General features: G+C 36.7%; 3 protein-coding genes across 3 annotated transcripts; 2 read left to right on the top strand and 1 right to left on the bottom strand.

The window, feature by feature from the left end:
• Positions 1-2930: 2930 nt before the first annotated feature.
• LOC128557271 (uncharacterized protein K02A2.6-like) lies at positions 2931-5589 on the bottom strand. Its single transcript, XM_053544483.1, has 3 exons — positions 5293-5589; positions 3513-5065; positions 2931-3369 (listed from the first exon to the last, which is right to left on the bottom strand). Exons 1-3 carry the CDS (start codon positions 5587-5589, stop codon positions 2931-2933), a joined length of 2289 nt encoding a protein of 762 aa, XP_053400458.1.
• Positions 5590-9150: 3561 nt separating this feature from the next.
• Positions 9151-11513, top strand: LOC128556925 (NF-kappa-B inhibitor epsilon-like). Its single transcript, XM_053542912.1, has 2 exons — positions 9151-9308; positions 10226-11513. The coding sequence occupies exon 2, from the start codon at positions 10330-10332 to the stop codon at positions 11146-11148; it is 819 nt and encodes a 272-aa protein (XP_053398887.1). The 5' UTR covers positions 9151-9308; positions 10226-10329; the 3' UTR covers positions 11149-11513.
• Positions 11514-11864: 351 nt separating this feature from the next.
• On the top strand, positions 11865-13804 carry LOC123556655 (uncharacterized). Its single transcript, XM_045347545.2, has one exon. It carries the CDS (start codon positions 12231-12233, stop codon positions 13440-13442), a length of 1212 nt encoding a protein of 403 aa, XP_045203480.2. The 5' UTR covers positions 11865-12230; the 3' UTR covers positions 13443-13804.
• Positions 13805-14019: the final 215 nt, after the last annotated feature.

The following is a 14019-nucleotide window of genomic DNA, read 5'->3' as shown; positions in this document are numbered from 1 at the left end:
TATCTATATAAGAAAACGAAAAGAAGTTGCTGTAATACCCAAGATGGCTGACTAGTCGGCCATTTTAAAAATGGCCGCCAAAATCAAATATTTCTTCCAATAATCTACTTTCATGCTAAATATTTCTAAAACAACCAGCAAAAAATGCTCAATATTTACACAGTATGATATTTAGGGCTGCATATTGTATTTGTTGACATATATTGGATGTTACTGTGTTATCAAAATGGCCGTCAAAAGTAAAATGGCCGCCAAAATATCAATATAAAGTAGTGATTTATTTTCATGAACCGAACCATCAATATACTGTAAATTAAGAACATATTGATCATGAATATGAATTTTAAATAGAAATAATTAAAAACAAATCTTGTCATATCTATACGGAAAAGAATACAAAGACAAAGAACCATTTTACACAGCCTATTTCAGCAGCAAACCTAACATACCGTTTTATGTAATTTGTAAAGAATGTTGAACACTTTATTTAACGGGATATATACGTACATGTATTTGATTCCTACCAAATTAATGTGTATATGTTTATTATCCAATTTCATAAGTTTATCAGCCGTTGCCATAATTGCCACCACATTGACAAATAGCTATACATAGCATTACTGCCTTTGCAAATGAGGTAATATTTGCCTTTTTTTCAAGAGCATGTGTGAAATATAAAGACATTAAACATCAAACCATACTTATCTTCATCGCCAGTGTCAAGACAAATCCACATAGGGGTTGACCACAAACTATTATAATTACAGGTGTGTTTCCAGTGTGTATACAGTTAATTATCATAGTCTTTGTTATCAAATTATGAACATGTCATATGACTGTTTTGAAAACTACCCTCTGATTATATGCATGTGCCATGCACAGCCTCATGTTGATAAGCAAGTGAGTGTATATGTATTTAAACAGCTAATGTTCACTGATAGATAGCATTCATTTGCCCGCTTAAAATATCCGTATTTCGACCAAGTTGCACCTAATTAGAACCGACTTTCACAAAACCAAACTTTTAAAAAGCAAGCTTGAACATAAGCGGCGTACACTCAAAGTGACAATGAATACTCAAATATAAAGTGATGGGTAATATCAGGATTGAATTGTTTACTACTCTGCATACGTCAAAAATCTGTAGGGAGACAGTAGTCTTAGCTCAAGAGGGAGAGTGCAGATCTACGGATCGCGGGCCCCGTGACTATTTGATAAAATAAAAAGACATTGTGTCTGAAATCATTCGTCCTCCACCTCTGACTAATGTGGGGAAGTTGGCAGTTACTTGTAGAGAACAGGTTTGTACTGGTACAAAATTCAGTAACATTGTTTAGGTTAACTACCCAACCATTAATAGCAAAATATATAAATACATTACGTAATTTACCAATGATATTTAAGAATGTGCAAATGAGATCTATGTTAAAGAAACCCAGGCTAGAACCAACAGCTACAAAAACAACATGCTTGTATCCCGTCTCCTACTTATTTTAAAGATTTTGGAGACCCGACTGACCTAACAAAGTTACAGAACGACATTATTCAGCCTCTTGACCATATTATATGTATAATACAAGCTACTGGAACCATGATCATTGACAATCTGACTGTGTTGCACTGAACTGAGCACTATTTTGAAGGTCGAGTGTCATTTATCTAAGCAATCACTCTCAAATGGTGTGCATTGATGGGTAGTTACCGACACCATTAAGTGAAGCAAAATACAGTGTACCTACGGGTCACAAACTAAACCCCAATAGTTACATATATTTACGGTTGGTTAAAAAAGGAGATGCTATGAAATGATTTGTTGTTACTGTCTTATTGTAAAGAATGACCAACACAGTATTCTTACTATAAGTATATGTTTATTATATGAGTGCGCCTTAACAACTGCTGAAACAACATCCCAAACTGGGTGTGTATAAAATATACGCATGCGCTGTGAGTATACTACATTATCTACATAATGATACATCTCCCCTTTTGGCAAAGAACAAGGAACACAATTTCTGAAAGCTAAAATAAAATAAATCAAAATACTCCAAATTTACTATAACGTAAAATTTCTTTCATAAAGTCTGTTTCTCCATGAATGGCATATTTTTGCTATCAGCACTTAATTATCTCTGTTCACTGTTTACATAGCACGCGTGTTCCGCTATCTAATGTTATCATATTACATTGTTTCAATTAATCTTGTCGGAGGTTTAACTGCCCTGCCAGATCTACTCATATATGTTTTTTCACTTGCTTCATTATCTGACCTTTTATTGCTTTTATCAGAGAATTGTGAAATACAGTCAGAATTTCTTGAGGCGCCGAAAGGTTGTTATTTTCCACATTTTGCATGTCAGCTTCAGGTATGCACTCTTTTGATTCATTGGTTTGTAACAAATGCCTCCTATTGCGACGATATGTGTTACCGTCAGGTGTTTTAACAGAGTATGACCTATCATGGTGTTTTTGCACTACTACTGCAGGACTCCAATTTTTATTTGCTTGCTGAATTCGTGCCGAATCTCCTATTTCTAATGGTGGTAAATGCTTGGCTGTCGTATCATAATACACTTTCTCCCTTTCCTTGTTTGCTGACAATTTCTCACGAATGACCTTGTGTGAGATTTGCCGGGGAAGTAATTGTGTCTTAGCAACTGGCAACACTGACCTAATTTGACGTTGGAACATGATTTCACTGGGTGAAAAACCTATTTTAAGTTTTGTAACCCTATATTCTTGTATTCCTATCATTGGGTCGGTGCCTGATGCTCTGGCCTTCGTGAAAATGCGCTTGCAAATTTTCACGTACGCTTCCGCAAAACCATTACCGGAGCTGTGGTAAGGACTTGTGGTCTGGTGTGTAAAATCCCAGAGCTTTGCAAAGTTTGCAAACTCATGAGATGCATAGCATGGCCCATTATCAGATACTACAATTTCTGGTATGCCAATCTAGCAAATATGCCCTTGAGCCTACTTATTACTGTCGAACTTCTACAGTTAGGCAGCTCTTTGACCTCAAAGTAATGTGAATAATGGTCAGCGACTATCAAAAAGTCTTTGCCATTGAACTCAAATAGGTCTGTGCCAACTACCTGCCATGGGTATTCTGGAACTTGGGTGTAGACAAGCGGTTCTTTCTGGTTTGAGTCTCTGTGTTGCAAACATACAGGACATTTCAGAACGAGATCTTTAATTTCCTGGGTGATTCTAGGCCAGAAAACAATATCACTTGCTCTACTTATTGTTTTCTCTATTCCCATATGACTTGAAGAATGTAGTTTTGACAATAAGTCTGCCCTTAGAGATTTAGGAATAACAATTTTGTGACCCTTCATTATTACCCCATCCATGACGGTAAGCTCATCCCTGTAATTCCAGAAATCTAGCAGTTCTGACTTGCAGTGATTTCTTTCATCAGGCCAACCTTCAATAATGACTTGCTTCAGGGACAAAAGTTGTTCGTCCCTGTCAGTATTGACCTTGATTTCTTGTAATTTCCGGTCACTTACCGGTAAGCTTCTTTGACCATATTAACCTGGACTTCTACAGTTTCCGTCAGGGACGGATCTGTATCCTTGACCGGAAATCTAGACAAAGTATCTGGTAAAGGAATCTGAGTTCCCTGCCTATAAGTGACATCTATATCATACTGTGAAATGTTTAAGAGCAGCCGCTGTAACCTAACAGGTGCAGCAAATAAGGGTTTCTTACATATAGCTATCAATGGTAAGTGGTCTGTAACTACTTTGACTTTTTTCCCATACACCCACTGGTGGAATTTCTTCAAGCCAAATACCAGTCCAAGACACTCTAACTCAATCATAGCATAGTTCATTTGGCTTGGCGTAAGACTTTTACTGGCATAACCTATAGGTCTACCTTCTTGAAGGAGTGTGGCCCCAAGTCCTGACCTACTTGCGTCGGTTTGCAACTCTAAGGGTTTGGCCGGGTCATAGAAAGCAAGGACAGGAGCTTGCGTTATGATATCAATCATCTGATCATAAGCTTGCTGCTGTGATTCACCCCAGAGAAATTCTACATCTTTCGCCAATAATTCTCGTAAGGGCAAAGTGACCTCAGATAGCCTAGGTGCATATCTAGCGAGATACTGACTCATGCCAAGTACCGTTTCGAGTTGTGACCTATTTTCCGGGATAGGCATTTCTCGAATTGCAGACACCTTGTCTGGATCTGGGCTAAGACCTTGTTTAGATATCACATGACCGAAATAACTAATCTGGGACTGCCCAACCTCCAGCTTATCTGGATTAAGGCGTATACCTTGTTCTAGTGACCTTTGGAGCACTGCTCTCAAATTCGCATCATGCTCCTCCCTTGTTTTGCCATATACTAAAATATCGTCTACTATTGCAGCTACCCCTGGGAGACCCTCAAATATTTCGTCTATTTTCTTTTGGAACAGATCCATGGCAGACGAAATACCCATTGGAAGCCTCAGATACCTGTACCTCCCAAATATGGTATTGAATGTAGTCAACATGGAAGACTTCTCTGTCAAATGCATGGCCCAGTAACCTGACCTAGCGTCTAATTTTGTAAAAAATGTAGCGCCGTTTAGCTGGGGAAGTATGTCATCCAGTGTTTTCGTCGGATGATAAGGACGTTGAATGTTTCTGTTCAAGTCACCCGGATCAAGTACTATTCGCAAGTCACCTGATTTTTTCTGTACTGTCACCATTGAATAGACCCACTCAGTAGGCTCACTTACTTTTGTAATGACCCCCAATTTCTCCATCTTATCTAGCTCCTTCTTGCATTTATCTCGTAATGCGACAGGAATCCTACGTGGAGGATGAACCACATGTTTCAGATAAATAGAACATTGCCCTGGAATAGAGCCAATGCCCTTAAAAACCTGGGAATATTCATTCAGCACTGCTGTTTTGTTAAGCGGGGAGGATACATAATTGGAAGTGACAGCATGTGCGAGTTTAACTAGGCCAAAATCTATGGAAGTCTGAAAACCAAACAAGGGTGGTGACTGGGTGTCTACTACATGAAATTCTACATACTTGGTCTGTGCAGAAGGTTCATGGGTACACTGCAGGGTAATGGAACCTAGACATACTAAAGGGTTGCCATTATAACCTGTGAGCTTCGTTACAGAGGAACAGAGTGCGGTTTTTACACCTAATTGTTGCAATGCAAAATGAGGTAAAATATTCACCTGTGCGCCAGTGTCTATCTTGAAAGAATTTGTTTCCCAAGAGGTCCAGTTTTAATATCCACAAATGCCTGATTGCACATCTTGTCCACAGCACTAATTACTGTATCAATGTAAATATCCTCAGATGAATCATCAGCCCTCACTTCATTGACACGTTTACTCCTGCACACCCTCGCGTAGTGATTCCATTTTTTACAGTTTCGGCATTGCACTCCCTTCGCCTTACACTGTTTGTCCCCATGGAATTGACCACAGTTTTGGCACGATTTGTGCGCGACATCGGGCTTGTTTTCCGTTGATTTCCGCGACCCGCCTTTGCACTTTATATCTCGTTTTCTCGATTCCTCTTTTTTGTGAGTAGTTTTCCGTACAAAGTTAATAGAAGACGATTCTTGCATGTTATTCATTTGCTCTTGTGCATATTCTACAGTTTGACATATGTCAACAGCTTTCGCCAATGTTAGTTTCTCACCTACTGTCAAAGCTTCTCTCTAATTTTGGACGACTTACACCGAACACGATTCGATCTCTAATCAAATCTTCCTTGTAGGCTTCGCCATAAGAACAGTCATTTGCAAGTATCTTAAGTCGTGTGATGAATTGTTCCATGGTATTTTCACCTTGCACTTCATTATTAAATTTGAACCGCGCAAATACTGGGTTTGATTTCGGCTGAACGTGTTTTTCAAATGCGTCGGCGGTAGCTTTTACTGATTTTTTCTGATCAGCTGTCAACACTAAAGTTTTATAAATTTCTCTTCCTTTTTGTCCCATCCATAGGAGCAAGTATGTGATTTGTACTGGTTCATCTTTCCCCTTTAACGGACCCTGGAATATCAACTCCGCGTGACCTCTAAAGGTTTTGAATGTTTCCAACAAATTCGGACTGTCCCAGTCCATTGTAGGCGTCGGTACACCGGTTAAATCCATTATTTAAATCCGATACACTATATGCACTATATGCACAATGATTGTTAATAATCCTGACAAATGCGGATGTATTAAAATCGTTAATTTTCTGACACCATGTCTTATTGTAAAGAATGACCAACACAGTATTCTTACTATAAGTATATGTTTATTATATGAGTGCGCCTTAACAACTGCTGAAACAACATCCCAAACTGGGTGTGTATAAAATATACGCATGCGCTGTGAGTATACTACATTATCTACATAATGATACAGTTACTACACGACGCCTCTCGGTTGTACTTTTCTTTTAAGCCTATAAAAGCTACAGTTAGGTATTGCCCCAAATTGTAACATGCCCAAACTCAGTGCTGATAAAACAGAAATATTAATGTTGATATCAAAGCATAATTGCAGGTACAGTGTTAACATGCTGAGGAAACCCAGTGACTCTGCAACTATGTATGTAAGGAATAGATGAATCTCAGGTAGTGTTAGACTTTCACATGTTCAATTCTGTATGCAGGGCTGTATATCCACAATTGTATACATAATAGGTCAGATCAGACGGTACCTAACCTGTGATGCAATCAACACCTTTACGAATTGCTTTCCTACCTCGCATTAATAGACTATTGCAATGCATTGTTTCATGGTATTCCGAGCACCGTATTGCACAAACTACAACATGTACAGAACACAGCATCTCATCTTATAACTAGTGCATCCGATCATAGTCAGATTACTCCTGTATAGAAGGAGCCTCATTTGGCTTGCAGCAAAATACTACAGTACAAAATACATACTCAAACCTTAAAGTTTCTACTCAATCTTCCTCAGTCTTATTATGTACAACATGATAGAAATTTATAGGCAGAACAGGGGCACAAGATCAAAAGACACCGTGTCATTAGAAGTACCAGTGTCTTAATTCAACCCTGATGTGTGACAACCGGAGCAATCATCTGAATCTCACTGAACAAAACTCCTTGAAAACGGAATATCGTTAATGTATAGCCACCAATACGAACTTCTTATGATCTGAAGTTCTTTGGTGGTATTTTTTTATTGAAGTTGGGCACTGTAAGGTTTCTTATATCTGTTCTTTGTACATTCTTTGTACATTATACATTTTTACCTCAAAAGCAGATAAAATAATGTTCGGAATGTTGTATGGGTGGCTGCATTTATTTTAATTAAATCTGTATTCAAATTATCCTATCCATTTTGGTTAAGTATTTTACATAAGTTATTTGACTCATTCCTTGATAAGGATTTGGATCACTTTTCTACATCTTCAAAGTTATAAATTAATAAACACACATGATAAGTTCTATGGAAATATTACTACATGGTAGAAAAGTAGTCTATATTCATCTTTGGAATATATTAGGTAGTGTTTATTTCAATTTATGCAGAGAAAATGAACTAAGTGACAACACACATGAATTACTTTAGTCCGAATATTACGTTGTATTCTCTACAGTATGCGTCAGAAAATGTTTGAATAATATTTTATTACCATTTGTTTTGTCATTTGGACTCCGACTATTATTCTTATCAATCTTATATGATTTTTAACATTCTGAAAAGAAGTTTAACAGATCAAGCTGTCTGCGGTATAAATAACGAAACTGCATCAAAGGGAAGTAACTCAATTTCTGTAATTATATAGTAAAAAACAACAATTAATAGCTGAAATCTATTCATAAAAGTGTCTACAATCAGTGTTTGCATAAAAATGATTAAAATCATAGATTAACTGGCTAAAAAAAATGTATTGAGTGTGTCTGACCCTTACTTTTCTTCATATTTTTTATGAATGGCGGCCATTTTGAATAATTTCGGCCATTTTGATTTTTTTCAAACTTCCTTTCAATTTTGAATTAAAGACACCATATCCTCCCTTTCTGCCAAGTTTCATGCTTTTCCCACAAATAGCACGATTTTTTCACCATATGCCTGCACTATATTGTTGTTACAACATTATACATGTTCGTTACGTTATGAGATAAAGTTTAGATCTTGAACAGCATAATCCATTAATTACGTTTAGATGATATTGCATTTACAACTTATTTGACCCCGTTTTTTTTACGTGAATGACAGCATTCTCGTGCAACTCGTGCAAACAGAGTTATGAAAAGTATGGTGGAGAATTCAAGGACAAATTATAAATGACATTAAAGTGAGGATAACTGTATATTCGTCCAGTTTTGATCATTGACATTCCTGCTGTGTATTAGTAAGTTTTGTGAACAAGATTAGAATGTTACTTTTGCACATATACACATTGATTGGACCTCTCAACCAAATTCCATACCTTATTTTATGGATTTTTAAGACAATACATCTTCAAAAGTTTGTTGAATGTGTTTTGATATTTAAGTGCATTGTAGTTCATGAATACCAAGTTAAAAATTAATAATGGCAACATGTCTAGGCCCTTATTGTAAGCCACTAGACTTCTGTAACGATAAATGTTTAATGTATTAAGGGGAATATACTCTTTAAGTTTTGGAATGTGGCATTCCTTGACCACCGTATCTTTTCTTATGCACTACTTTGTAAACAAACTAAATAATGTGTTTTTAGCTTACATATGCGAAATGAAAAGCAAGACAGTGAACTTATTTCACATTCTTTCGTTAAATTAGAATCTGTAGGGCATTGATAAATGTTTGGACAAGGTGAAGCACTATTATTTTCGCACAAAAAAGTATTAATTGTTGACTTTGAATGTACACAACAAGTCTTATGTAATTCAACAATAACTTTCTTGTTTCAGTTTTTCTCATTTTTATTTTAGTGAGCAATCCTTTGTATAACAGTTGAAACAGTATCCATTTCATGTACCAAAATCTTGTAATTTTTTGCAGGTAAATTTTATCATACCCCACACACTTTTTTCTAATTTCAAAGTATGCGTCCCCTTAACCTTGAAGTTTTAGAAAAATTTATATTTAAATTTCCAACTCAAATTCAGCTAAGACCGAAAAATGTTTTGTGACGATGGACAATAATTATTGAAGTGTGTCATTATTGGGTAAACTAATATCTATTTTTAGACGCGCTATCTTAAGGAGTGATAACGGTTACGCATTCTTATGAAATCGCACTTACTTGGTAATAAGAAGAGAGGACAGAATAATGGATAATTGAAAATTACAGCATTATTAATTAACTTACAACTGGAGAGGACAATGTATGTATTGTGTACGGATTGTAGTAATTTAATTAACTGTGAATGACTCGGCTATTAAAGAAAAGTATTTATAACACCACTATCATCAAGTGCGTGTTATTCTGTCGGTTGTTACTATCAAAATTATTATTATTATTATTATTCAGAAGCATCAGTGGCGGCAGTAGTAGTATATTTATCATTATGATTATTGATGCTGTTGTTAAGGTACTATTATGATTTAATCAACTAAAAATTATATCATAATTCATTTATTGTTACCTATTATCTAAATATAGTCGGTGTTGATTAGAAATGTTATTGCTATTTTGTTATTATTATTACCTCTCTACATGATAAAGGGCACATTCAAGCGAACTAAAATACATTTTGGACCCATCCCTTCGTTCCGCAAAGTCAATATACATATAGTTATCTGAATACAATTACATGTTAAAATCAACTATAATTAGTACTTCGTGTCAAACATTCCCTAAAGTTTTTATGAAGAACTGCGACAAGTCGAACCAAAATTACTAGAAATACCGCAAACCTAAATTTAACTACACAGCAATTTTATCAAATTCTTGTTTTAGGTAATTCAGCACTCCCTAACATGTACTGTTCCTATCAATATGTACTTGTTGTGTGGCAAACTCATGTGATCCTCTATTCTTGGGCATTCCAGTTTCATCTTTATACGTACAGTATCATTAATGACTATCAAAACAAATATTGCACTTAGTTCTTAATTAATCATGTCGGCAGTAGTGGATACGAAGTTATGCAGTATAATAGTTCTGTTTCAACACACACTAGAACATAGAAAGGAACATGCCGGTGTATCATGCATGACTAATTTACATACGAATTTGGCAGGAAACCTGACTCTCAACATGTTAATGAATGAATAATATTTCATGCCTTTGTTTCAACAGATAGTATATGCCTTAGATGAGCACGTGTCATCCTTCACACATCTGGCGGGAAACCAGACATAGCAACATTTTAAGGATGTTTGGATTAATAAAAGAAAAGCACGATGAAGGCATGTCTAGAAGATCACTTGTGCGACCACTTTGATTCTGATGAGACAAAGGACGGAATATCAGACAATGGAGTTGTCACTATGTGTTCTGACAACCTGGATAAAAAAATTGACCCTGTCAAGATCTACACTAGAGACAGGGATGGTGATACATTGTTACATATTGCAGTAATTCTAATGGCATCAAAGTGCATAAAGTTGTTTATATCGAAAGCACCAATTTGTAAATGGCTGTCTTTAAAAAACATGTTATTTCAAACACCTCTTCACTTGGCAGCCATAACTAATCAACCGGAAGTCACGAAAGAGTTGGTCGCTGCTGGTGCGGAAGTAGAATTACGTGACAGAGAGGGAAACACAGCTTTACATATTGCTTGCCGTGAAGGATTTCAGAGAATTGTAGAATGCCTACTTGAGCCAGTACAAGCAACGAGATGTAATGACAACAGTCCCCGTAATCAAAAAATCCCCCAGGACTTCTCAATACGCAACTATGAAGGCGTAACAGTTCTTCATCTAGCAGCAGCGAACCGGCATTATGGCATCATCGATGTTTTAATTAACAAGGAAATTGATGTCAATATGAAAGAGGGAAAGACAGGCAGGACTGTACTGCACAATGCTTGTTTAAGCGGTGACATCACTCTTGTCAAAGTATTACTACAACAAAGATTTTGTAATCTTAATGCACGTGCATATGATGGCAGTACGCCTTTCGACCTAGCACGTGCTAGAGGGCACGACATGGTGTGTATGACATTAGCTGCCGCAGGAGCACGATATGGTGATGACGATTCAGACTCGGAGGAATAGAAAATTAACTGGGTCAATGCCCTTGCAATATATAAACTTCGTAAAGGACGAGTTTGATCATAATCATTCAATTGGTAACACTAATTAGAGTAAGATTATCAAAACAACGTCTGTGATAACTCAGCATTACAATTGTATACGCAATGCGCGAAATTACATTTAAAAACGGGTATATTTTCTGTTGTGCGACTTTAACATCATTTTGTTGTATGAGACATTTGTCATGTTCTTTGTTTATATCACTAGTGATACATTTTTATTATATGACTCACATTTACAACTGCAGTAAATATATGATATAGATAAAAGCAAGTGTTGTTGTTCCCCACCAACTGTAGTAATATAATGTTATTAATCAAGCGGTTTCATATTAGCATTGTTATTTATCCAAGGGTGGTCGTACTGGCCCAAGGTCGTAGGCCGAGGACCAATAATTTGGTTTCAAAGCATTCTTAAGAATTAATTAAAAAAAATCTTTTTTTGTTGTCGTATGATCTGGAGGTCAGTGCCTTTAAGTTAAAGAATGTTAAAAATGAATGAAACCCGCTTGCAAGGAGTGGTGAACTTGTAAACACACTATATAGTAATAAAAAATAGATCATTTAATGCGCAGTATGTACACAGATAGCTACTTGACTGATATAAAGATTAATTCAAAACAGCTTGTTTATCCTTTAAAGTAATTTCATAGGAGCCGAAAGCCAGTCTAGCTATTAGGAAAATGATTATAAAATACATTACATAGACTGGTTCCATTCATAGCTTATTACTGAAATGAAAAATACAGCCTATTTTAGAAGCTAGTCTGTATACGTTGCATAATTGTACAAAAAACAAAAACGTTGACTTTTTTGTACATTTTATTGATCGAATCGAGATAAACCCTTTATCATATAGATTATCTATGTAGATTATTTTTCTTAATCAAGAAGGGTCGTACAGTACACACAGCATCAGACCGTGATAGTGCATGTGTTAGTAAATCTATACTACCCCGCCATGATAGTGTGCGTGATGTACTTTAGTAAACTCTTTAGTTCCCGGATATAACTGGTATTTCGAGCATTTACTAGTTATTGACAATGTTCACAACGGAAAATAAAGGAGTGATGTATTTACTCATGACTATATGTCTATGCACGAGATCACACGGAAATCCGAATGCAGTTACTCAAGATCAAGATAAGACCATTCTTGTATTTGGAGGAAATGGATTTATTGGTTCTGCTACGGTAGAGAAACTGCTCCGCGTAAATTACACTGTAGTGATTATCAACCGAGGGAACTGGTACTGGGACACCGCGGAGACGGTTAAGCCTTTTGTCAGGCACGTGAAATGTGACCGCATGCAGTCCTTACAGCGATGTGCCGGTCTGCAACATTATATTTGGAGCACCGATGCTCCACCAATGTTCGAAGCTGTCGTTGACTTCAGTGCCTACCACGCCTTTGAAATCACTGAAGCTTTAAAACTGCTGGAAGGTAAAATAAAGAAATATATCTACATTAGTAGCGACTCTGTATACGAAGTGTGCAACAAAACGCATTCAGGACCCACACGCGAGGAAGACGCGGTACGACCGACTGAAAAAGCAGAACGGGATCGGTTCAAGCTGAATGACGATTATGGGAACCGGAAATTAGAATGCGAGGAAGAGCTGGAAAAACAAGCGACTTCCGGAACAGGAGTACCTTACTTAAGTTTGCGGCTACCGGATGTGATAGGACCACGTGACAATACGTATAGATGGTGGATTTACCAGTTATGGATAAAACTGGCAGAATATACTGATGAACAACTGACAGTTCCTAAATATCTGTGGAATCAGCCAATGAGTTTTGTGTATGTATATGACGTTGCTGACGTTATTAGCGATTGCATAAACAGTGGTTTAGAAATTTACAACAACGCATATAATCTTGCGCTAACGGAAACACCGACACTCGTGCAATTTCTGCACGGTTTAATGAACAGTCTCGAAGTAGAAGATCTAGATATTATTGAAAACCCTGACAATGAGGGTTTTCGTTTGTATCCATCAGTGAAACTAGGACCTGTTGATACAACAAAAGCACGACGACTTCTAAACTGGAACCCGACGTCGTGGATAGACATTTTAGATCATACAGTGCAGTTTTACGAGGAGGCCATCCTTGATGCGAAATTTGACGTGGCAAGAAAAGATGTGATAAGAACTATTCAACAACATTTTTCTCGAGATTCAGCAAAGGTAATGAGGGGAGTAAGAGACAAGTACGGCTTGACTTTCAATTCTGCTCATGATGAACTCTGACCCATGTATTCTACTTTTCCTCAGGACGTCAGCACATATTGGTTTATGCGAAAATACCGTTTTCAGTTACTAAGATTGTGTCTGAGAGTCAGTTTAGATTGAGTGTAGAATTTCCCGTCCCACATGCAGAATTTCTCGCAGCCTACTCAGTAGTAACAGTGTAGGAAAATAAGCTTAAATATAATTTCAGCACGGAAAACTGTACCGAGCAATAAAACATAACTCAGCTGAAGTGTTCATGCTTTATTGCTAGCTTTACTATAGTTGATAAAACCAAAACTGTGTTCCAAGGTCATTGTCATATCAATGTAAATCGTGATAAAATTATCATAGGACGTTAACAAATATATATTATGAATTTATTTAGTCAAATTTTATTTCTCTATCAGTTGCAGCTAGGAGTCTTTGTTTAAAAATAGTCTGATTTACTTAAGCTGCTTACAAGTTTAGTCTGACAAGTTTAAGAATAACATAATTTTGATACCTCGGAAGATCTATAGACGATTATGCTGTTGAAAAACAATCGTACTACTAAAGTTTAATGGACGTAGGTACAACCATTCTCCCATCATTTGAT

Source organism: Mercenaria mercenaria, chromosome 5 (genome assembly GCF_021730395.1).
Source record: "Mercenaria mercenaria strain notata chromosome 5, MADL_Memer_1, whole genome shotgun sequence".
Lineage (NCBI taxonomy): Eukaryota > Metazoa > Mollusca > Bivalvia > Venerida > Veneridae > Mercenaria > Mercenaria mercenaria.
This window is presented reverse-complemented; position numbering and strand designations above follow the sequence as displayed.